Source organism: Phocoena sinus, chromosome 7 (assembly GCF_008692025.1).
Source record: "Phocoena sinus isolate mPhoSin1 chromosome 7, mPhoSin1.pri, whole genome shotgun sequence".
In the NCBI taxonomy this organism is placed as follows: domain Eukaryota; kingdom Metazoa; phylum Chordata; class Mammalia; order Artiodactyla; family Phocoenidae; genus Phocoena; species Phocoena sinus.
The window spans coordinates 104,188,253-104,209,843 of record NC_045769.1 but is presented as its reverse complement, the minus strand read 5'-3'; the positions used below and the strand labels follow the sequence as shown (position 1 = coordinate 104,209,843).

The 21,591-nt window shown below is 49.7% G+C and overlaps 1 protein-coding gene and 1 non-coding gene across 8 annotated transcripts in view; one reads left to right on the top strand and one right to left on the bottom strand.

Annotated features, from left to right (window-relative positions):
• CLASP1 (cytoplasmic linker associated protein 1) overlaps positions 1-21,591 on the top strand; it is a 272,935-nt gene that overhangs the window by 85,356 nt on the left and 165,988 nt on the right. For 6 of the 7 annotated variants that reach the window (XM_032638591.1, XM_032638585.1, XM_032638587.1 and 3 more), the window contains 5 exons: positions 2,574-2,652; positions 4,070-4,173; positions 5,007-5,098; positions 7,304-7,379; positions 15,060-15,157. In XM_032638591.1, the coding sequence (XP_032494482.1) occupies positions 2,574-2,652; positions 4,070-4,173; positions 5,007-5,098; positions 7,304-7,379; positions 15,060-15,157 (449 nt within the window). Of the gene's footprint in view, positions 1-2,573; positions 2,653-4,069; positions 4,174-5,006; positions 5,099-7,303; positions 7,380-15,059; positions 15,158-21,591 lie in introns of those variants that run through there. The other variant, XM_032638592.1, reaches the window with a different exon arrangement.
• On the bottom strand, positions 1,895-2,020 carry LOC116757230. Its single transcript, XR_004350879.1, has one exon. It is a non-coding gene; the product is annotated as a U4atac minor spliceosomal RNA (small nuclear RNA).

The window sequence follows — 21,591 nt, the reverse complement described above, 5'->3', positions numbered from 1 at the left end:
ATTTCCTCTGGCCTGAATCAGTACCTATTTCCTCTAGCAGGGGCAGTGACAGTGCTTCGGTGCTAACAGCCAACAAGTGGAGTGGTCGGGCCCTTTCCCCTACGAGGTAGCTGTTACTCTTTCCCCCATTTAACAGGTCAAGTGGAGTGGTCGGGCCCTTTCCCCTGCGAGGTAGCTGTTACTCTTTCCCCCATTTAACAGGTCAGAAAACTGAGGCACAGTGAGGCTTCACAGCCCCTAGTTAGAGTGGTCTTCTAGGCAATGACTTCACTCATTTATCCCTCTCTTCACTAGGGAAACAGGAGCATAGAAGGGCCTGAGCTGTGAAGATAAACATGCATGGTAGTGGTTCCTTTCCTGCCCCAGCGGGGCTGTGACTAAGGGAAAACTGGACAAGTGTGTGCGGTAGTTGATTCTGTTGTGAGGGTGCCTGGACTGTGCTCCAGCCACTGCGGTCCTAGTGCTCTGGAGCTCGGCTGCATCAGTCAGCCTCATCTTCCCGGACCGTCTGTGGATTCCCCAGTGTCTCTGGGTGGGACTGTTGGGGAACGTTGCGGTCTAGGATTTAGCCAGGGCTGCCGTGGTTGGACCTGCTAGCAAACCTTGATCCTGGAAAAGCTTAAAGTCTGTTTCCCCCAAATTCCACGAGTAGGTAAACCGACATGGGCTGGAATATGTGAAAAGGCCATAGTCCTCTTGCAGCTAAGTCTTGAGGGATTATACTTAAGGCAGGTATTAGTAGTTCTACCACGAGGAACATTCCCCCCTCTGACCAGTAGTGCATCCAGACCAATGCTTAGGATTTCATCAGGAAAAGGCCAGTTCCACATCATTGAGAGGCTACTCTTTTTATAAAATAAAATTTTAGAACAGTTTTGCATTGACAGAAAAATCCCATATCATTCACCTCTAACACTGGTGGGGTATATTTCTTATAAACCAATAAAGAAATACTGACAGATTATTATTAACTTAATGTCCATAGTTTGTTCAGGTCTAAGTTTTACCTGACGTCCTTATCATCCCAGGATATTACACTCTACTTTATTATTGTGTCTCCTAGGCTCCTCCTTTTGGCTGTGACGATTTGACTTTCCTTGTCTTTGACAACTTCAAGTGTTTTGAAGTGTACTGATAGGTATCTTGCAGGATGTCTGTTGGGATCGAATATGGGCTTCTGAGTTCTAATGCGAAGGATCACAGACCTTCTAATCACATACGAAGCAGGTCCTGCCGACGTGATTTGTGGCTGTTGGTGTTGACTTTGCTCATGGTTGAGATTACCGTTTCTGAGGCTTTTCTCGTCGTACGGTTAGTTACCCCCCTCCACCTCTACGGAAGAAGAGTTAAAACCTGGTAACCTAGTCGTCCGTAGCTTATAAGTCATTATTTTAAAGTGTTTTCCACCGTACCATTACGACACAAAAACCTGTCGAACGACCAGTTGTTTCTTTAAGAAACGTTAAGAGGTGTGTCTAAGATTTTAATGTTGCCAATTCCTTGGAAGGATAGTGTCTGAACTGTGGTGACTAGTGGCAAAATTGGATTACCTCCTTTCGAAGTGGTGAACTTAGAGCTGACCCGCAAAACCTAACGTTTTCGGTTTTATCGAAACGCAGGAGCAGGAACGTACAAAAACTCTTGAGTGTTATTACTTGAGATCTTCTCCAGTAACTTCAGAGTAGCTCTCAAAATAAACTTACACAACGCAGAAGCGTGTCCTACTGGCAGTGAATTTTCCGCAGGGCTCGCCCAGCAAAGAAGGACAAAGAAATCTGAACTCTGTTGAAGCTGCTAGCGCCCCCTTAAAATAGAAAACAGTTTTACAACGGCCTTAATACAGCTCGGAAAAAACTGCTCTTGAACTTTGACCTCGTGGAAAAGAGAAAATTCTTTTTTCCAAAATTGCACCGAGGTAAAGCGTAGCTTTACCAGGTGCGAGCGTGTTGTATAGGCGTTAGCAGTACTGCCCTCGCTAAACGCTCATCGGACAGTAGCGCAACCCCAAGAAAAGGATGGTTAGCGCCGGCGCTCTTCGCGCCGCGAGAAGCAGGCGCCAACACCGGGTAGGCTTGTGGCGACTAACCCGAGCATTCCACCGCAGCCGCCCGGCAGCCGGCGCACTTCTGCTGATCCTGGCTCCCGAAGCTCTCCACGAACTCCCCGTTTTCGGAGGCTTCGGAAGGTCGCAAAGGGGCCGCTCAGTGTTACCCAGAAGGCCACGCGCCAGCTGCGAGCTGATATGCATATGTACTCTCCGCCGGGGCGGGGCCTGCAGGGGGCGGGGCCGCAGCGCGCGCTCCCACCCTAGAGGGCGGGCGCCCAGGACTCAGGCCGAGGCGGTGGGGATTGATTCGTGTCTCGCCACCGACTATTTCGTGTTAGCGCTGTAAACAGCCCTTTCCGGCAAGCGGCCCCCCTCCTGACACCCGGCTTAACCCTGCGGGTCGGCGCACGCTCCGGCTCCCGGGCCGCGTCTGAGCCAGAGATGCGGAGGCGCCCCGGGAGCCGGCGGGCGAGGGCGCCGCGCCCCCCGCCGGCCGCTGACGGGGGCCCGCTGTTTGCCGTTGCAGGTGGTTCTCCTGGGCATGGACATCCTGTCCTCACTGGTCACCCGGCTGCAGGATCGGTTCAAGGCACAGATCGGCACAGGTGAGCGCTCTCCTCCTCCAGCCCCCGGCCTTCGCTGGGTCTCGCCAAAGCTTCACTTGTCTGTACCCGCCTTACACCCTTACCCTCTAGTCCCCCACCCCCCAGCCCGCCCCCACCTCCTCCTGCATCTTTAGATGCCACGGCTGCCCCGTTGCCCTCGCCCCCCTCCTGGGCGTGGCCGGATCTGCCGCCTCCGCACACCTGCTGGCACCCCACTCCCATATCTTTCTGCTGGCTTCTTCCACCTCCCTGTTCTAGTACCAGCTATTACTTTGGTTTCTTCCAGTTAGCCATCAGGCTGTGGTGCCAACCAAGCCCTCCTTGTCCCTGACCCTTCCCTTTGAGAGGCATCGCTTTCTCTCTTTGAGAGTCCTGCAGGTCCGATTCAGCTGTATTGTTAACAGATTTTTGTTGCTATGACTGTTTACACTTTGGTTGTAGATGTCATTTCAGGTGTGTGGTAAATGATCACTCTTATTTTGAAGGGAGAGCAGTAAGTCAGAAAAATGAAATAAAAATAACCCCAGGTTCCGTAGATTAAGAGATGATTTAATTCCCGACCTCTGGGCTTTGATGATGACAGTATAAACACTAAGCGTCTCTGTGCAGGCATTTCCTTGTAGAATTTCTCGGTTTCAATTGGTACACGTGTATTTGTTCTGTTAACCGTCTGGTCAGTGTGCACCTTTCGATAAAGTCATGAGCTCTTCCCACTCTGGTACAAACCGCCCCATCTGCAAATAAAAAAATCCCTCTGAGGAATTTGATGTTTTAGTAGCGTTCCATTTCCCCCTAAATTAGCTGAATTGTTCAGGGCTATCTCTTGTAAAAGAAATGTTTATAGATTTTTAGAAGAAGCAAAGAAAATTGACCTCTGATACCCAGGTGCCCTTGGAGCAGTAGTGATGGCCCACCCCCAGCCATATGGAGGAAGGGCAGAGGAAGGGCAGAGAGCTGCATTCTGTCTGATGAGCTTGGGTGGATGTGATGTAAAAGTAAAAAGAGATTGAGCCATAATGCCTGTTCCTCCCCCGCTCTCCTCCCCACTCCCCCCGAGTAGACGTGCTGGAGCCCCTCTGTCTAACCTGGATTTCCTTTTGTGTTGACTCTTTCTTGCCAAGGTCTTCCATCGACATCCATGTTAATAGCATTTCAGCAGCTTAAAAACATGCTGGAAGCTGCCTAGAGGAAGGTGGGATAAGGAAGAAGACAAACAGTGTGTCCATGCAAAGGATTTCTGCAGATTCGCCTAGTAGCTCCCCGTGGATGGATTTGAGCAGGAAGTGTAGAATTACAGGGGTTGGTGGGTTTAGAGTGATGTGCATCATTTAGGCCAGGATTTTGAAATATCCACAGTTGGTGACCACAGGCCACTAGACTAGGTTTTCATTTGATCAGTTTGCATTTTAATTTCCAGTGCTGCCGAGTTTAATAGACAGACTGGGCGACGCTAAAGACTCTGTGAGGGAACAAGACCAGGCCCTGCTGCTGAAGATCATGGATCAGGCTGCTAACCCCCAGGTGAGGCGGGGCAGGGCGGGGTTGGGGTGTTCTTGCAGAGTGCCAGTGGGTTTCAGAGGAAAATTTTCATAGCATTTCATCTGGCCCCTCTTCCCCCCATAGGATATTTAAACAACAAACAGCAGAAGGTATACCTTTGAATAAGTTAGTGGACTTAACATGGGTATCGAGTGCTTGGTTTGATCCATTAGAGTTGAGCTCATTTACATAACTGACTGTGTGCGTCTCTGAAAAGATGCAGCTGTGGTGTCCGGGCACTCAGAGGCCTGGCTGCAGCCCTGGTCCCTGTCTGCTGGTGAGCTGGGGCTGCCAGGGGTCCAGCTGTCCATTGTTGTGGGGTGGGGCGGGGCGGGGCGGGGAGGTGTCAGGAAAAGCCTTCCCAGGAAAGGTAAAGCCTGCGTTGGCCTGAAAAGCTGAGCAGCTGTTTGGCTTGTGGATGGGGTGGGCACAGCTGTTCAAGCTGAGAGAGCAGTGTCAGTATGTGACCTTGGGCCTCATTTTCCTCACCCACAAAATGGGGACAGTTTCACCTCCCTTTCAGGGCTGGTGAAATTCAGAGAATTAATTCAGAGAATTCAGAGAATTAATTCAGAGAATTAAACACAGTTGTATAAAGGAATGTGTTTTGACCGTTTTTAACTTGATATATGAGCATAAGTCACCATTTTCCAGCAAGCTCTTGAGAGCGCTTAATGAGCTGGTGGAGGTGGGGAGGGCTTTGGCACCTGTTGCGACGTGTCCCCCCCACCCCGACCCCCGTGGGCCCCGTGTTGGACGGGGCTGCAGAAGCTGCCCTCTCTCCTCTCCCCCCCCCCCGTCCTCTGCGCCTGCAGTACGTGTGGGACCGGATGCTGGGAGGCTTCAAGCACAAGAACTTCCGCACCCGGGAAGGCACGTGTCTCTGCCTGGTCGCCACACTCAACGCGTAAGTCTGGTGGGGCCTCAGGGTGTCCTCGGCTGAGCTTTTGTATCTGTAACTATTAATTCTGAAATCATCACAAATCTACTGGAAGTTATAGGGAAACGTCCTGGGAGGTGCCGTGCACCCACCTGTCGTCTTGCGTGTCTGTAGTGCAGGGTCCAGACCAGGAAGTTGGTGTAGATACGATCCACAGAGCTTGTTCAGGTTCATCCAGGACACACGCATGTCGTGTGTGTGCGCAGCTCTGACACGGGTGCAGCTCTGGGTAACTCATTGCCATGTTCAAGGTGCAGACCCGCACCTCGCCCCAGGCGCCCCCATGCTGCCACTCATGTGCTCTCCAGCTCTGCGATTTCGTTATTTTATGAATGGAATCACATAGAATGTGACCATTTGAGATTGACCTTTTTTTTCCCCTCTCAGCGTAATTCCCTTGAGATTGCATACATGTTGTTGCCTGAACAGCAGTTTGTTCCTTTTTATTGATGAGTAGAATTCCCTGGTATAGACGTATCATAGTGTGTTTAACAATTCACCCGTTGAAGGACATTTGAATATTTCCAGTTTTTGGTTATTTCAAATAATACTGTTGTGAGCACACATGTACCAGTTTCTGCATGAACAGAAGTTTTCATTTCTCTTGGGTCAGCGCCCAAGAGTACAATTGCTGGGTCATTTGGTAGATTCATCTTTACTTTTAAGAGAAACTGCCAAACTATTTTCCAGAGTGGTCTGTATCATTTTGCATTCCCACCAGCAGTGTATGAATGATTCATTTCTTCATTTCCTTGCTAGCATTGAATGTTACCACTGTCTTTAATTTTAACCATTTTGATATGCGTGTAGTGCTGTGTCATTGCGGTTTTAATTTGTGTTTCCCTAATAACTGTTGATGTTGAACATTTTAAGTGCTTATTTGTAGGAGAGCCTTTTTTTTTTTTGCGGTACGCGGGCCTCTCACTTTTGTGGCCTCTCCCGTTGCTCCGGACGCACAGGCTCAGTGGCCGTGGCTCACGGGCTTAGCCGCTCCGCGGCATGTGGGATCTTCCCAGACCGGAGCACGAACCCATGTCCCCTGCATCAGCAGGCGGACTCTCAACCACTGCGCCACCAGGGAAGCCCAGGAGAGCCTTTTTTAAAATTACAAATTACAAATCACCTTTTCTGATTACTAAAGTAATACTGTGTATATCACAGAAAATTTACATAAAAAAGAAAATGATTATTGTCTATAATTCTGCCACCTTCAGATAATCACTGTTAACATGTAGCATTTTGTTCCAGCCTTAAGAGTTCTATTATTTTTAAAAACAAAATGGAGATTGTAACGTTTATATTACCTTATAAGTTTTTCCTCTTAATGTGCTAGACTTTTCGGGACCATTAAACTCGGTCTCTGAAGCTTTTTTTTTGGCTGCACCACGTGGCATGCGGGATCTTAGTTCCCCAGCCAGGGATCGAACCCTGTGCCGCCTGCAGTGGAAGCGCGGAGTCTTAACCACTGGACTGCCAGGGAAGTCCCTGGTCTCTGAAGCTTCTAAAAAATGTTTCTAGCCTTTGCTTACTGTAGTTCCGCATCTAAGAATTTGTCCTAAGAGAGTACTCAGGAAGGAATCAGGGAGAGTGTTGTTGACCGAGGGTGTCTGTGACAGCGTTTAGTTTATGGCAGTGAACAGCTGGAGATAGCTGAGCTGTCCTCCAGCAGGGCATCATTCAGCTGGCGTCCTCTCAGCCGTTTATCGCAGTCTGTCTTCAAGCGGTTATTAACTGAATGTCTGGTGTGGCAGAGAGCCGCACAGCAGGGCGATTAGGGGAGGACCCCGGGAACCTGCCGGGTGGCTGAATGCACTGAGTTGGCCAGAGTAGGGACCACCGCATGACGCATGGCAGTGTCAAGACGACAGGACCCCACGTGGACGAGGCTGCGGCTGCGGCCCGGCAGCGAACGGCTGGGCCAGGTGGAGGGACCCTGAGCCGGGGTGGGGGGGGAGGGCGCTTGTCCTAAGAGGCACTCACAGTTTAGAACTGTGCAGAGGGGCTGTGCGGGTGTGCGTTTAGTTTGGAAGCAGAGGGGGACGGGTAAGGGGTGAGCCTTGGTGGGAGGTGGCGATGGGCCCAGGGAGGGAGGGAAGGAAGGGGTGAGAGGGAGGAGAGGCAGTGTGCTTTCCTCTCTTCCCACCAACAGTAAAGCACTGCTTTTGTTTTCAGCTCTGGAGCACATACCTTAACACTAAGCAAGATTGTGCCACATATATGTAACCTGCTCGGAGATCCAAACAGCCAGGTGAGTGTATTTAGTGAGAAAGAAATCATTGGCTGTAGACAGTGAGGGTGCATTTTGGTTCTGGGTGGGACTTTATTTCTCTCTCTAGAGCTCGGGGTGTTGGTTGAGGTGATGGGTGTTAGTGCCCAGTAGCATTTATCAGCATCTTTGGTGGATGGGGCCCGCTTTGCCCTCTTCTCCACATTGGGATGGGCCCTCACTAGCCTGTAAAGTGATGTCATCAGACCAGCCTCCAAGAGAAGGCACTCTGATCACCATCTCTGCAGCTAGAGGGGTGGGCGTGGGGAGGGAGTGACGCTGATGGTGGAGCAGCGGCCCCCTTCTGGGGTGGGAGAGGTGGGCTGGACAGGGCCTGCGGGGGCTTCTCCGAGGTGACAGAGAGGGCCCACGTTTTGTTTTGAGCGGTGGCCACATTGGTGCATATAACTGTGGAAACACTTCAGACTGACCTGTGCGTGTTATTTTGTGTAAAGTAAAACAAAACCCCAAAACGTCAAAGCACCACTTCCCTGGTGTCAGGGTGGGTGGGTGGGGATTTGCTAAGCAGTGAGCGGGCAGCCTGGGCCCCGCAAGTGCCAGTTCTCTCCCAGGTCAGTTCTGGTTATCACCCAGAGCCCTGTCTGTCACGTTGGCTCACACACCTGGTTAGATGAGGGGCTGAAAATAGGAACAGTAACTCGCAAAAGAAATGTACACCTGCCCGTTGAACGGCATGGGATCGGAGTGAGCAGGTGCACCGGTAGGTGGCTGTTCAGTAGGAAACACTGCGGTACTGCGTGGCCCCCGGTGGTCTGGATCCGGCAGATCTGTGGATGCCTGGAGGGTTGGCGGCCCGCCTCCCCACGCAGTGTTCAGGGGTCGACGGTACATGGTGGACAGCATCTGTCAGTCTTGACTGGCGATGGCTACAGTGCCCTCCATAGATGACTCTGCTCTCCCTCCACCGCCCCAGCTCAGCTCCGAGGGCCCTTGGGTCGCAGAGCCTCCTGTTCCGCATCCTTTCTCCCTCCTCATCTCTGCCCTTGATCCCGGCTGTGTTTCCCGCTTCCTCTTTGGTGCCCTGCTGCGCTCCCCTTCCCGTCGCCGGCAGCTCCTCCTGCCTTCTTGCTTGCTGCCGGCCTGTGTCCCTGCTCTCCCTCACCTGCACCCACTTGCTTCTTTCTGTGCATCCTCTATCCAGCCTTCACTGAAAATATCTGACGTTGGAAATTTGAGTTTTAGATACTTTTATTTCCTGGATCATACTTTATGTTCATCATCAATTTGAAAATAACTGAAGCTACTTTGTATTTTTAAATTTTTTGGCCACACTGCGGCATGCGGGCTCTTAGTTCCCGGACCGGGGACCGAACCTGCACCCCCTGCATTGGACGTGTGGAGTCCTAACCACTGGACCGCCAGGGTAGTCCCTAACTGAAGCTACTTTTAGAAAAGATTCTGAATTACCAGATGGACTATTTTGCCTTTTTGCCCCCTTAACGTCTTGTCTCCACTTTGTTTTCTGTGGAAAAAAGTCCTTTATGGGGATCACTCCTTGAGGCTGTCACTGCTACCACGTGGTCCCTTCGGTAGAGCAGGAGAGCCAGCTGGGCTGGTCGAGGCTCTTTGTTCCTGACTCGGGTGCCTGCACCGGCCTGACAGGTGATATGAGTATCCCCGCCGGCCTCAGAGAGGCAGCGTGCCGGGGTGAACGAGGCGGGGCTCAGTGGGCGGCTGTCAGCAGTCCGGAGTGGCAGCGCCTGTAGCCAGTTTCCCACACTGAGCATCGGAGGAGTCCTTAGGAGTGTTTACCCGCACGTGTGCGCGTGTGTGCAGACACAGACACGCGGTCCTCACCTCCCCGCACCCGGGGGCTCCACGCCCGCTCCTCTGATGCTAAATAACCCACTTACTCATCCCCCCTTCCAGGGTGCGTGTGTATGTCACGTGTGCTTGTGCTCCGGACTTTATTTTCATTTTCTCGTCAGTCTTTCCTGCTGGTCTCTGAACCTTGAGGGTCAGGACTACCCCTGTCTCCTCTTTATCGTCCCAGGACTGCCTTCCAGTGGCCTTAGGACTGAGTAGACTCCCCATGGCTACCTGAGCGGTGTTCCCCTCTTAGCCATGGATGCCTCAGGCCGGAGAGGACAGTTGTGTGTTTTGCTGGTGCTGTCACTGCACTGGGCCCCTGACCTTGTGGTCGGCTTGCATCCAGCTCTCAGTCCTCTGCGGGGGTGAGTGAGTGTGTGAGTGAGTGTGTGTGTGTGTGTTGAGCCCTGCAGACACTCCTGCCCCAGAGGCTGTGAGTCCTTTGGTACTGGTCTGAGTGCAGAGTGACTCAGCTTCTCAGAGCGGGCGCCCATGCGCAGGCTTTGTGTGGCTCGGGATGCTTTTGGCTGCTGAAAGTAACTCCAAGTCCAGCTCAGAATCACCAGAGCAGTGGGGAAAATGTATCATCCCGTGTATGGGGGGCGGAGGCCCGAGGTAGGGAAGCCACAGGGCCTGTTATCGGCTCAGTGATGTCCCCAGGACTGCGCGTCCCGCTCCACTTCTGCTGGGCTGCCCACCCCCTGGGCTTTGTCCTCTGCAGCTCTGCTCATGGGCCCTGCGTGGTACAGCCCAGCTGCACGCGTGTCCCGCGTGCCTGGCAGATGAAAGCCCAGTGCTTCTATGTGCCTCTCCTGTTTTCAGCTTTTCTAGATTGAAAGGTTCAAACGGAGGTAGAAGTGGAGAGAATGACGTACAGCATCCCCTCGGGCCCGTCCTCTGGCCTCAGCAGCTGACCAGACGAGGCCAGTTTACTTTCATCTTTTTGCCTCCCCCACCCCATTGTTTGGAAGCAAAATGTAGATTATTTTGAAGGAAATCTTAGACATTGGTTCATTTAATTCTTAAATACTCTAAAGGGTAAGGGCTCTCCACCCCCGCAAGCCCCCCACATAACCTTAACACCATTATCACCTCCTGTCCCTCAAGAATGCCTGATTCTCGCATGTCATTAAGTGCCCAGTCCACGTGCACGTTTCCCTGAGTGTCCCTGCGCTTACCCCCTTTCGCAGAGCGGACGGGCGTCTTCCGGAAGCTTTGCTCAGGCTCCCTGTCGTGTCTCGTGAGACCACATTCTGTGCCGCGGTCAGGGAAGGGACCAGGGTTATGGGGTGGCTTTACACTCGGGAGACTTTATCTCCCGAGCTGAGAACAGGGCCAGGGAGGACGGGGCCGCGGCATCCGAGACACCTGCTCGATGGGGAGCCCCTTTGTCAGATAAGGAGAACTCCAGTTCTGCCTGCAGACCTCTGACGTCATAGCTGCTCAGCTGGCCTAGGGCAGGCAGCGGTCGCCTCCGCAGGGCCTCCCCCCGCTGCCTGCCGTCTGTTTTGCTGAGGAGTTTGATCCGCATCTTCAGAGTCTAGAAGCATCTTGGGGTGGCCGAGGGGCCGGCACTGATCTCAGAGCTCTCTGCAGCTGGCCCTGGGCTGGCTGGCTGGCTGGGCTTAGGGGGGAGGAGCAGGGGAAGGAAGCCCCCGCAGAGGGTTTGACTGGTACCTGAGGAGTGGGCGGGTCTGAGACATCCTCTCTGTGGGCGGGTGGCTGCGGGGACAGGGTGGTTTTGGCCTCGAGTGGGTTTCTGGGTGCCCTCCCTGTCCCTGGGGGTGAAGTTCCCCCTGGAGTTTCCGCTGTGTAGGGAGCCCGTTCCTGGTGCCCACGTTGGGGTGCAGCGTGGCGCAGTGAGGTGACCGTGGGCCCCGGCAGGTGGCCAGCCCACCAGGCTCCGCCCTCCTCTGTGTCACAGTCAGCAGTGGCCCGGTGAGCGAGGTCATAGATTTGAAGGCCTCAGTCTCTCTAAAGCCTTCGGCCAGGGCCCGGCAGGTGGAGCTTAATGTACGGGGCCCTGGTCTTTTGCTGTCCTGGTGGCCTGAGCTCTTGGGGTCATTTGCGTGGCGAGCCTGCGGGTGGGCAGAAGCGCGTGGGGCCCCCGTGGCGGCCTGTGGAGGGAGCACTGCATGGTCCCTTCAGCCCGAACCGACTTGCTTTGAGGGGACGCCCCTCCTCAGTTGGGCTGTGATACTTTGTAGTGCCACAGACAATCTGTTCTTCTGTGATTCTTGGGTCATTTAGATCCTCAGATGCTCCCTGGCCTTGGAGCTTTCTAAGCCTGAGGAATAGCTGTTTAAAGGCTAAGGTTGCTGATCTGAGAGATGTAGATGATACCAGTCCCACCGGCCACTGTGCTGAGTGCTTTATGCATATAAACACGGGGCACAAACCGCTGGCCTGTGTCTGTGCACATACACGTGTCTGCAGGATGACTTCACTTCAAGTGTGGAGTTTGGGTTTGTGAGTTGACATTTGGGAGGAGCGTTTCTGAGCTTCCGCAGAAGAGTGAAGGTGGGGCAGAACTGTACCTGTGCCCCACGGCTACATGTTGGCGGCCGCCTGCCCGAGGCTGGGCATCCCCCTTCCCCCACCAGCGGGTCCCGGGCCGGGGCCATTGGTCATCGTGCACCCACCCTGCTCCATGCATCGTGTTACCTGCCTGGGCCATGTAGCGCCCCCAGTTTGGCCCCGTAATAGGCAGTCAAATATTTGTTGAATTGAATCCATTTTTTTTTCTTTCTATTCTTCTTATTTTCTTGTGGTACGTGGGCCTCTCACTGCCGTGGCCTCTCCCGTTGCAGAGCACAGGCTCCGGACACGCAAGCTCAGCGGCTGTGGCTCACGGGCCCAGCCGCTCCGCGGCATGTGGGATCTTCCCGGACCGGGGCACGAACCCGCGTCCCCTGCATCAGCAGGTGGACTCTCAACCACTGCGCCACCAGGGAAGCCCTCTTTCTGTTATTTTTTTTAAATCTCAAAGCAGCCTTCCACTTACGAAGGAGAAAATGGAGACTAAAAGAGTTTAAAACACAGCATTGTAAAGCAGTTGTACTACAATAAGGATGTATAAATGAATGAATGAATGAAAGTTTAAATGCTTTGTCCAAAGTTATGGCAGCCTCTAAATGGCCAAGTAAGTCCTCAGGCCTACTTTGACTCTAAGGCTAGTAATTTTATTAATTGATTGGATGAATGAATGAAAAATTCTTTAAATTCTATAGCGCTTTACAATTTCAAAAGTTTCACACATGATTTCATATAATCTCATAATAACCCCATTTCTCCTACCCCAATATTGCCCCTCCCCCCTTCCCTCTCCCCACTGGCAACCACTACTTTGTTCTCTATATATGGGAGTCTCGCTCTTTTTTGTTTCATTCACTAGTTTGTTGTGTTGTTTAGATTCCACATATAAGCAACATGTTACAGTATTTGTCTTTCTGTGTCTGACTTATTTCACTTAGAAGTCTAGTCATTTCTCCACTAAATCCCTTAAACTCTTCATAGCCCAGACTTTGTAAGTAGCAGACAGGGTATCGATTGCTCTTTAAAGGGGGTCCCCGGTGTGATCTGCTCTGGCTCTGAGCAGACGTCATCACTAGAAAGTAAGCCACGGCGATGCACTTGTCACTGATCCTCAAGACAGGGCATTGACTGCTTTTGTGAGATGTGCATGTTTCAATAGGGAAATGTTCCCTAACATCAGAAATTATTTCTTTTCCAAAATAAACTGGTAATCTCTGTTAGTCAGCTCAGGCTGCCATTACAGTATACCGTAGACTGGGAGGCTTAAACCACGGAAGTTTGTCTCACAGTTCTGGAGGCCGGCAGTCCTGGAATAGGGTGTTGGTGTGGCCGCACTCTACTGAGGGTTCTCTTCCTGGCTAGCAGACACATAGAGCTGTCTGGTGTCTCTCTTATAAAGACGCCCCTCTTATTATTATCAGGACCCACTCTTACGACCTCATTTAACCGTAACTACCTTCATTATGGGCCTGTCTCTAACTGCCGTCATCAACATATGAATTGTTTCGGGGGCTGGTGGGTCACACACACAGTTTGGTGCACAGCATCAGGTTTTGGGTGAGAAGTAATAAGAACTTAGAATTTGCCTTTTTCTATCACGAGGGGGAAAATTGTAAACAAAATTACCTATCGTATACCGCTGTTAAATCAAAGGGTAACTTGGCAGTGTTCAGAGCTGTAAACTGTTTGTATCCCTGCTTCTTTCCTCTCTGTTTCTTTGATTTCATTGCTTGAGACCAAATCTGCAATTGTGGTTGCTCTCTTGTCTTTGCTGGCTCTCCTCCCCTGGGCACCCCTGGGCACCCCACAGTCTGGCCTTGAGTCCATTGGATTTATAAACTTTTTTTCTTCCCACCTTTCTGTTGGCAAAATTTTAGACCTATAGAAAAATGGAAAGGGTAGTATAGTGAACACCCATATTTACCATTTAACTTTTGTCACATTTGTCTTATATCTCAACGTGTATACACACATGTGTACACACACACACACACACACACACACACAGAGAGAAATAGACCTTTTTTCTTGAACCATTCGGAAGTATCTAGCACACGATCTTTTTACTCCTAGGTACTTCAGTGTGTGTCTGCTAACAACAGGGATATTTTTGTGTAATCACATGTTTTCACATCCAAGAAATTTAACATTGATACAACTATAATGTTTGGTATACACACAGCCCATATTCAAAGTTCCCTGTTCTGTTTTTTGTGTGTGTGTGTGTGTTTTTGTTTTTTTTTTGTTTTTTTTTTTTTCCGGTACGCGGGCCTCTCACTGTTGTGGCCTCTCCCGTTGCGGAGCACAGGCTCCGGATGCGCAGGCCCAGCGGCCATGGCTCACGGGCCCAGCCGCTCCGTGGCATGTGGGATCTTCCCGGACCAGGGCATGAACCTGTGTCCCCTGCATCGGCAGGTGGACTCTCAACCACTGCGCCACCAGGGAAGCCCTAGCGCCACCAGGGAAGCCCTGTGTGTGTGTTTTTTTTAAGTCCATTCTGTCTCTCGAGCCTTACATATCGCGACCTTTCTTTTCCTATCTGTGTTTGGCCAGACGCTGCCTTGCTCTTCCTGAAGTGTATGCCTTGCTTCTCTGCTTTCATGCCTCTGCGCAGGCTGCTTACCTTGTTTGGAGCCTGTCTCATTCCATCTTTTCCTGGTAAAATGCTGTGTTTCTAAATACATTTTAAGTGGTTCCTTCCTCTTCCATAAACTGTTTCTTGGTATCCTCTGGTGTGCTGTCTCCCTTCCCTAAACTATGTGAGCTCTTTGTACTCTTTTGTATAACATTTATTACATCCTGCCCTGTGTTACATGTAGAATTTGTGGACTTTTTTTCCCATCTCCCTTTTAGAACTATGAGCTTGAACGCAGTCTCCGTGTAGCCTCTACCATCCTTTTTTGTTGCTCCCTAAGTATTTATTTGACCTACATCCAGAATGTTTTACATCGTGTTTTATTTTTAGAATAATTCATTTATTTGTAGTGTTTTCTATTTCGGAAAGGTGGTCTGGTTTCCAGACATCGTCTTAAAAGATGGAAAGAACTAAGGGGTGTGGACTTTAGCAGGTACATAGGGATGGGATCTGAATTTTTTCCTCCTCTTTGGAACTGTGCCCACAGAGTCAAAGCTGTCAAACACAGCTGTGTCTAGTCCCATGCCCCTTAAGGGTTGTGTTTAGAATCGCGCTGGTGAGTGGGTGATAAACTTGGGGTGTTGTATAGCCTGTTGTGTCCGCAGCAGGAAGTGCTGGGGAATGACACAGAGCAGCTGTAAGATCTCTTCTTTTACATCTAGGTTCGAGATGCAGCAATAAACAGCTTAGTGGAAATTTACAGACATGTAGGAGAACGTGTGAGGGCAGATCTCAGTAAGAAAGGATTGCCACAGTCCCGGTGAGTTCAGACTTTTTTCCTTTCTTCTGCTCTTTCCCCCTGTACTCTTTCTCAGTTAACATCTTGGTTTGCACTGCTTATTTTGTTGTGGTAATTTTACTGAAAGAATATACGGTGAGAGGATCGGTGGATGGAGATCGCACCCAGATCACGTGTCAGGGGCCCCCTTTCATTCCACTTGCTCAAAAGTAAGACTTTCTCACCCAGATGTCTAGCCAGGTCCCCTGCCACATACCGATTTTAGAAGCATATTTAAAAGTGTTTGGTGTTGGAAGATTCAGCATTCTCTCGGTTCATACGGTTCTACATTTTGTATACGCACGACACCTAGTATAGTAGAGGCTTGGAGAATATTTGTTTGAATGAAGCCTTTCCAGGATGAGTCTGGATAGAAACATATAAGTAATAATTCTGGAAAACATCTTTGAAATGATAGCTTTCTGGTCAGGAATGCCAGTCTCAATGTCCAAGTCTCCAGTTCAAGATCAGTGTCTTATCACATCCAGGACAACTTGAGTCCACAGATGTTTCTGTCGTAGTCAGAATTTTAAAAGTAATGAAAAATCACTCACCTGTGATTTTACCTACGACGGAGAAATCTTACACCAAGTGAATTCTAAGCCTTTTGCCCATCAATTCCATCGTGGGAGAAAGTGATATGAAAATCCTGGGAAGTTAGGCCTGGATGGGGCTCACAGAGCGGCTTGTCTGGCCTGTCACTGTGTCCACGGGGACAGCAGAGGCCCGGCGGCAGGAAGTGGCTGGAGAGATCACCCAGCTAGCAAGTCAGGGCTCAGACTGAAGTCCTGTTCTTCATTTTCTCCACCCCGTTCCACAGAAGAGCTTACGGACTCTTGGGCATCTCGATGTGGGATGGAATGTTGAAATATACAGGAGCCGTCTGCTGTGATGCCCCTCAGCCAGGTGTGACGGAAGTGGGCCACCTGACTTACCCTGCAGTCGGGGTGCCTGGAGCACCTGGGGGGGCATCTTTCTTTGTTGAGAGTCACATCTGACCCCAGTGCTGCTCTCACCATGGCCCCTGTAATTTTTTTTTTTTTTTTTAAGCACTACAAGACTTTATAATGGTGCTGGAAATAGTCCATGCTAGCAGACAGTGTGATCCATGAGCCCTGGGGGCGGGGTCGGCAGGGAGTGTGGCAGAGACCGCCCGTTTATGCTGAGAGCCTTTCAGTGGGGCAGAGGCAGCAGATGAGAATACAACGACTTTACGTGTTTTTTACAAGAGGCAATCTGTGAGAACGGGGGTTTTTAATTCCTGTCTTTCATGAACCTCAACCTTCTGGTCTTTGAATAGATGGTGAGAACGCTTAGGAGGGAGCTGCGTTAGAAAGTACTGACCGGGCTGTTAGGGAAAACTGGAGGGTGCAGATGAGGAGAGCAGCGGCGGCTGTAGGGGTGGCTATTTAGTGATGACGTCACCAGCATTGTCGGGGAAGCAGGCCTTGGGCAGCGAGACCCGCTCCTGCTTCCGCACGGCATCACCGCGCTGAGTAGCTCACGGTGAGCCTAGGCCGTGACCGGCCCCGTCTTCCCCGTGGGATTCGGGGGTCGTGTCCGATGGTTGCTGTAGCAGGCGACGACGGGGAGGTGACATGGTGAAACTGAGATCTAGAGAGACGAGCACAGGAGGCAGCTCACTCTGCAGGCCTGCTTGCAGGGGTGGCCCGGGCTGCGGCCTGGGAGCTTGGATGTGGGGGGCTTCCACCATTTCCACAGAGTGGGCCAGGGGTGGGGGGGTCTCTTGCTGCAGCCCGGCCGGGGCGTGGCTGCCCTCCTGCGGGGGTCTGGCGATTGCGGAGCCTTAGGCAGGGGGTGCCTGGGTGACCAGCGCCCATAAACCCTGCCCTCAGACTCAACGAGCTCTCCCAGTGGCCGGCGTTCCACCTGCGGCATCACCGCTTGTGACTGGGGAATTCAGCCTGTGACTCTAGTGGGAAGCTTGCTCGGCTTTCTGTGGACTTCACCCCACACGCCCTTTGTCTTTGCTGATTTTCCTTGTGCGCTTTTACCGTAATGATCACAGCTGGGAGTGTGACTCTGTGCTGAGGGCTGTGAGTCCTCCTAGTGAATCGTGAAACCTGGGGTGGTCTTGGGGACCCCTCCGCGGAGATTGGTTCAGGTAAGGTCCCTCCTGGAGCTGGGGTTAGAACCTTCTCTTCCAGATTCCCAGTCATGTGGTTTCTTTCCCCCCATCACCCCTCACCCCCTTTTAAAAAGGAAATATTAAATAAATATTAAAAAGAAGCTACAGAAGGGTTAGAGCCTCTGTGAACAGGATTGAGAGTTTCCATTATCTCATGTTAGCTAAAATCCTTCCTAAAAATTCTGGACCCAAAGGAGAGGGTGAGCCTAGGGAAATGGACCCACATCTTTTACAGCCATTATTGTAAAAATCTGGCAGACACACAGTGCTTGGAGAACTAAAAACTGTAGTGAAAGGATCGGAAACTTCATATTTCTTTGTATTTATGACAAGACATTACATGGGATCTCACACTGTGAGGGCCAGAGGCTCCGGCTGCCACCTTAATTTTGTTGGGGACCGTGTCCAAATGAAACAAGACATGGAAAGAATCTCCTACCGTTGTTTGGGAAATTTAGTATCTGCTGTGTGTGGCTCCAAGTGGCTGACTGGAATACTTGAATATTCTAGACTTCTTTTACGTCATTACAGGGTTTTTTTTGTTAACTGTGTGAGAGCATAGGGGAGTCTTCAGCTTGGCAAGATTCCATAGCACTAACAAAACATTGTGGAATTTGCTTGATGTTTTCTAAAACTTGCGTTTAGTCCTGGAATAAAAACGTTATCGTCTTCTGAGTTTGTTCATTGAGCGAGTGCTGTATTTGAGAAGATTAATTGAATCTCTAGGAAATACGTGATGAAAAAGAATGCCTTCCTAATGTCAGCTACCTGACTTAGGGAATAAGAGTAATGATCTGATTTTGGCAGTAGTTTTCTTTGCCCATTTCACAGTTGGGACGAGAGACTCGTACGCTCTCAGTTTCACTTTGGAGGAGCTGGAATCATGCTTTGGGGCCATGTGTTCAGTAGTTGTTGGAGTATTTCATCTGCTGGCTAACGTCATGTTCCTCCCGAGAAGGGAGTGGAGATGTTTGGCCCAGTCTTCATTTTAGGAGGTGTCTCCCCTCCGTGGGGTGTCAGCACAGCTGAGCTGCGAACTTCATTAGCGTAGTATTTGGCCATTTTCCATTGTTTTACGCGTATTGTTTTCACAGTTCACACACGTGATGTGTTCTGAAAACAAGTACTACAGGATTCACTTCTAGCTGTCTGTTATACGAGGCCATACGCTGTAGGATATTTGTGAGGTGTGCTTGGAACTAAGGCAAACGTCGGTAGCTGCCCTGTCACTCACTACCCAAGGCTTCCCTTCACAGACAGGTGCTGTCCGCCGGTGTGCACACTGACTGTCTCCCCACTGTATGTGGCAGAATATATTTCCATTCCATATGGTGTGTTTTAGTTTGCGAAGCTTTGGTAAAAAGATCACTGGTGTTAACTTTCTTCTGGAACCATCACCTGGGAACCAAGCTCCTGAAACAGCAGCAGCTTGAAATCTGATGATAGTTTAAGATAGAACTGAAGATAGAACTGAAGCATGTCAGTGGATGCATTGTAACTATTTGTTAAACTTTTCCTTCCTGTGAACCTACAGTTTTGAATAGCTCTCATAATATTTGTTCATAAAAATTGTATAAACATTCACTAGCCATTATTATCTCATGATTGTATTGTTAAGGGGAGAATTGAGGCTTTCTTATTTTTAATTTTAATTTGCTTGCTAAAGCTTTGGTGTTATAGGGAGGGCCCAGGGCAAAAGCAGATGAGAAAGGTGCTCTGTAATACCCCCTCTCATTTTTAAATTTTATTTTCTGTCATTCATACAGAGAAGGTTGACTAGGTTTACAAGATACATTGAAAAAAGGCAATTCCTTATCTCTCCTGCCATTTTTCCTTAGAGGCAAACAGCGTCAACGGTTTTTACTGACTATGTTGTATCTGTTGCTCTGCCTCTAAATACTGTGCATGCACTGCTGTTTCTTAGTTTTGTGTCAATCTAAGAATTTTACTTCACATTACGGAGGGTGAATTTCAGCTCTCTTTCCTCCTACCCTCCCTCAGGTGCACTTACTGTCTCCTCGTCCACGTTTTCATTTTGATGAGGACGACATTTAGTTTATTCTCTGGCTGTGTAGGCTGTTCACAGCTCCCTATTTCTGTTTGGTGAACTTTGATGACTCTACCGTCTCTCCCCACCCCCCATGCACCCTGTTTCCCTGGGTTAGTGTCTTACCTTCATCTGTGTAGTTGTCTGCATGTTCCTGTTGCACCAGCGCTGTCTACCCACTGACGTACGAGTCAGGTACATCTCCTTGAGCCTGCCCTTGCAGTCCACAGCAGCCGCCTCCACTGCCTCTCGCTTACCTTATCATCCTCCGGGGACTGCACTGCACCTTTCTCTGCAGGTGCACCTGCTGTTTCTTGCAGACGACGTCCTTCTTGGTTTTGTCCCTCATCATAATGGTGAGTATCTTCCAGTAGCTTTCTGAGAAAAGATGTGGAGAAGGAAAGTTTTTTGAGTCCGAGAATATTTTTATTCTATCTCGGTACTGATAGTCTGTCAGGGTTTAGAGATCTAGGTTGGAAGTCCTTTTTTTTCCTCCAGAATGTTGAAGTTCATGTCCCCGCTCCCCTGCTTGTGTCTCAGCTTTCAGTGTTTCTAGTGAGAACCCAAAGTCATTCTGATTCTTTATTGTATGTCGATAACTTCGGTTCTCTTTGTCCTCACCATTTGTCTGAAGCTTTATGATGATGGGTCTTATATGAGACACTTTTCATTTCTTTTTGTGCACTTGGAGGGCCTTTCAGGCGGGAACCTCATGCTGTCTAGATCTGGGCAAGTTTCTCTAAAAATATAATGACCGCTTGGACTAGTTGGTCTTCTGATTCTCTTATTTTTCTCTCCCATTTATAGCTTCACAATTTTGCCCTGTGAGTAATGCTCCTGTGAAAATGGGTGTACAAATATCTGTCCCATCCCCTGCTTTCAGTTCTTTTGGGTGTAAGCTTTTTTTTTTTTTTTTTCCTGTGGTACGCAGGCCCCTCACTGTTGTGGCCTCTCCCGTTGTGGAGCACAGGCTCCAGACGCGCAGGCTCAGCGGCCATGGCTCACAGGCCCAGCCGCTCCGCGGCACGTGGGATCCTCCCGGACCGGGGCACGAACCCGTGTCCCCTGCATCGGCAGGTGGACTCTCAACCATTGCGCCACCAGGGAAGCCCCTGGGTGTAAGCTTTTTGAGGAACCACCATTCTGTCCTGCAGCTGCTGCACCATTCTGCATTCCTGTCTGCAGTACACATCCTGCCAACAATTGTTATCTCCTGTTTTGTTTGTTAAATAGCCATCCTAATGAGTTTCTCTTTGTGCTTTTGATCCTCATGGAATCTTTGTGGGACCTTTGTTGAAAATCAGCTGACCACTAATATAAAGGTTTCTTGGGAATTCCCTGGCGGTCCAGTGGTTAAGAGAGCCCGTGTTCAATACCTGCTCAGGGAACAAAATCCCATAAGCCACGCGGGGTGGCCAAAATAAAAATTTTTTTTCTGTAATCTCAGTTCTATTCCATTGATCTGTATGCCTGTCCTTCTACTGGTAGCACGCTGTCTTGATTAATTTAACTTTGTAGTAAATTTCGAAATCCACATTTGTTCTTTTAAAGATTGTCTTGGCTGTTCTGGGTGCCTTTTGTGTCCATGTGAATTTTATGATGTGTTTGTCAATTTCTGCAAAAAAGGACAGCTGGGATTTTGGTAGGAACTGAATCTGTAATGAGTTTGGGGAATAGTACCATCTTAACAACATTGCCTTCCAGTCCATGAACGTGGAATGTCTTTCCATTTTTAAAAGTCTTTAATTACTTTCAGCAATTGCTTAGTAGTGTCCAGTGGACAAGTCTTACACTTCCTTTGTTGAATTAACTCCTATGTATTTTCTTTTGGTGCTATTGTAAGCAGAATTTTTAAATTTCAATTTCAGATCGTTCATTGTTAACGTAGGGAAATACAATTGATTTTTTTGTATTGATCTTGAATCCTGCAACCTTGCTGAACTCCCTGGTTCTAAAGGTTTTGCCGTGGACTTCTTGGGATTTTTAAATACAAGATATGTCGTCTGCCAATAGAGAGAGTTTATTTCTTCCTTTCCAATCTAGGTGCCTTTTATTTCCTCTTTTTTTGCCTAAAAGCCCTGGCTGGAACTTCCAGTAAGATGTTGAATAGAAGTGCTGAGAGGGGACAGCATTGTCCTGTCCTGATCTTAGAAGAAAAGCTTTCAGTCTCACACCATGTTTTATAATGTTAGCTTTGGGTTTTTTTCTGTATGACTTTAT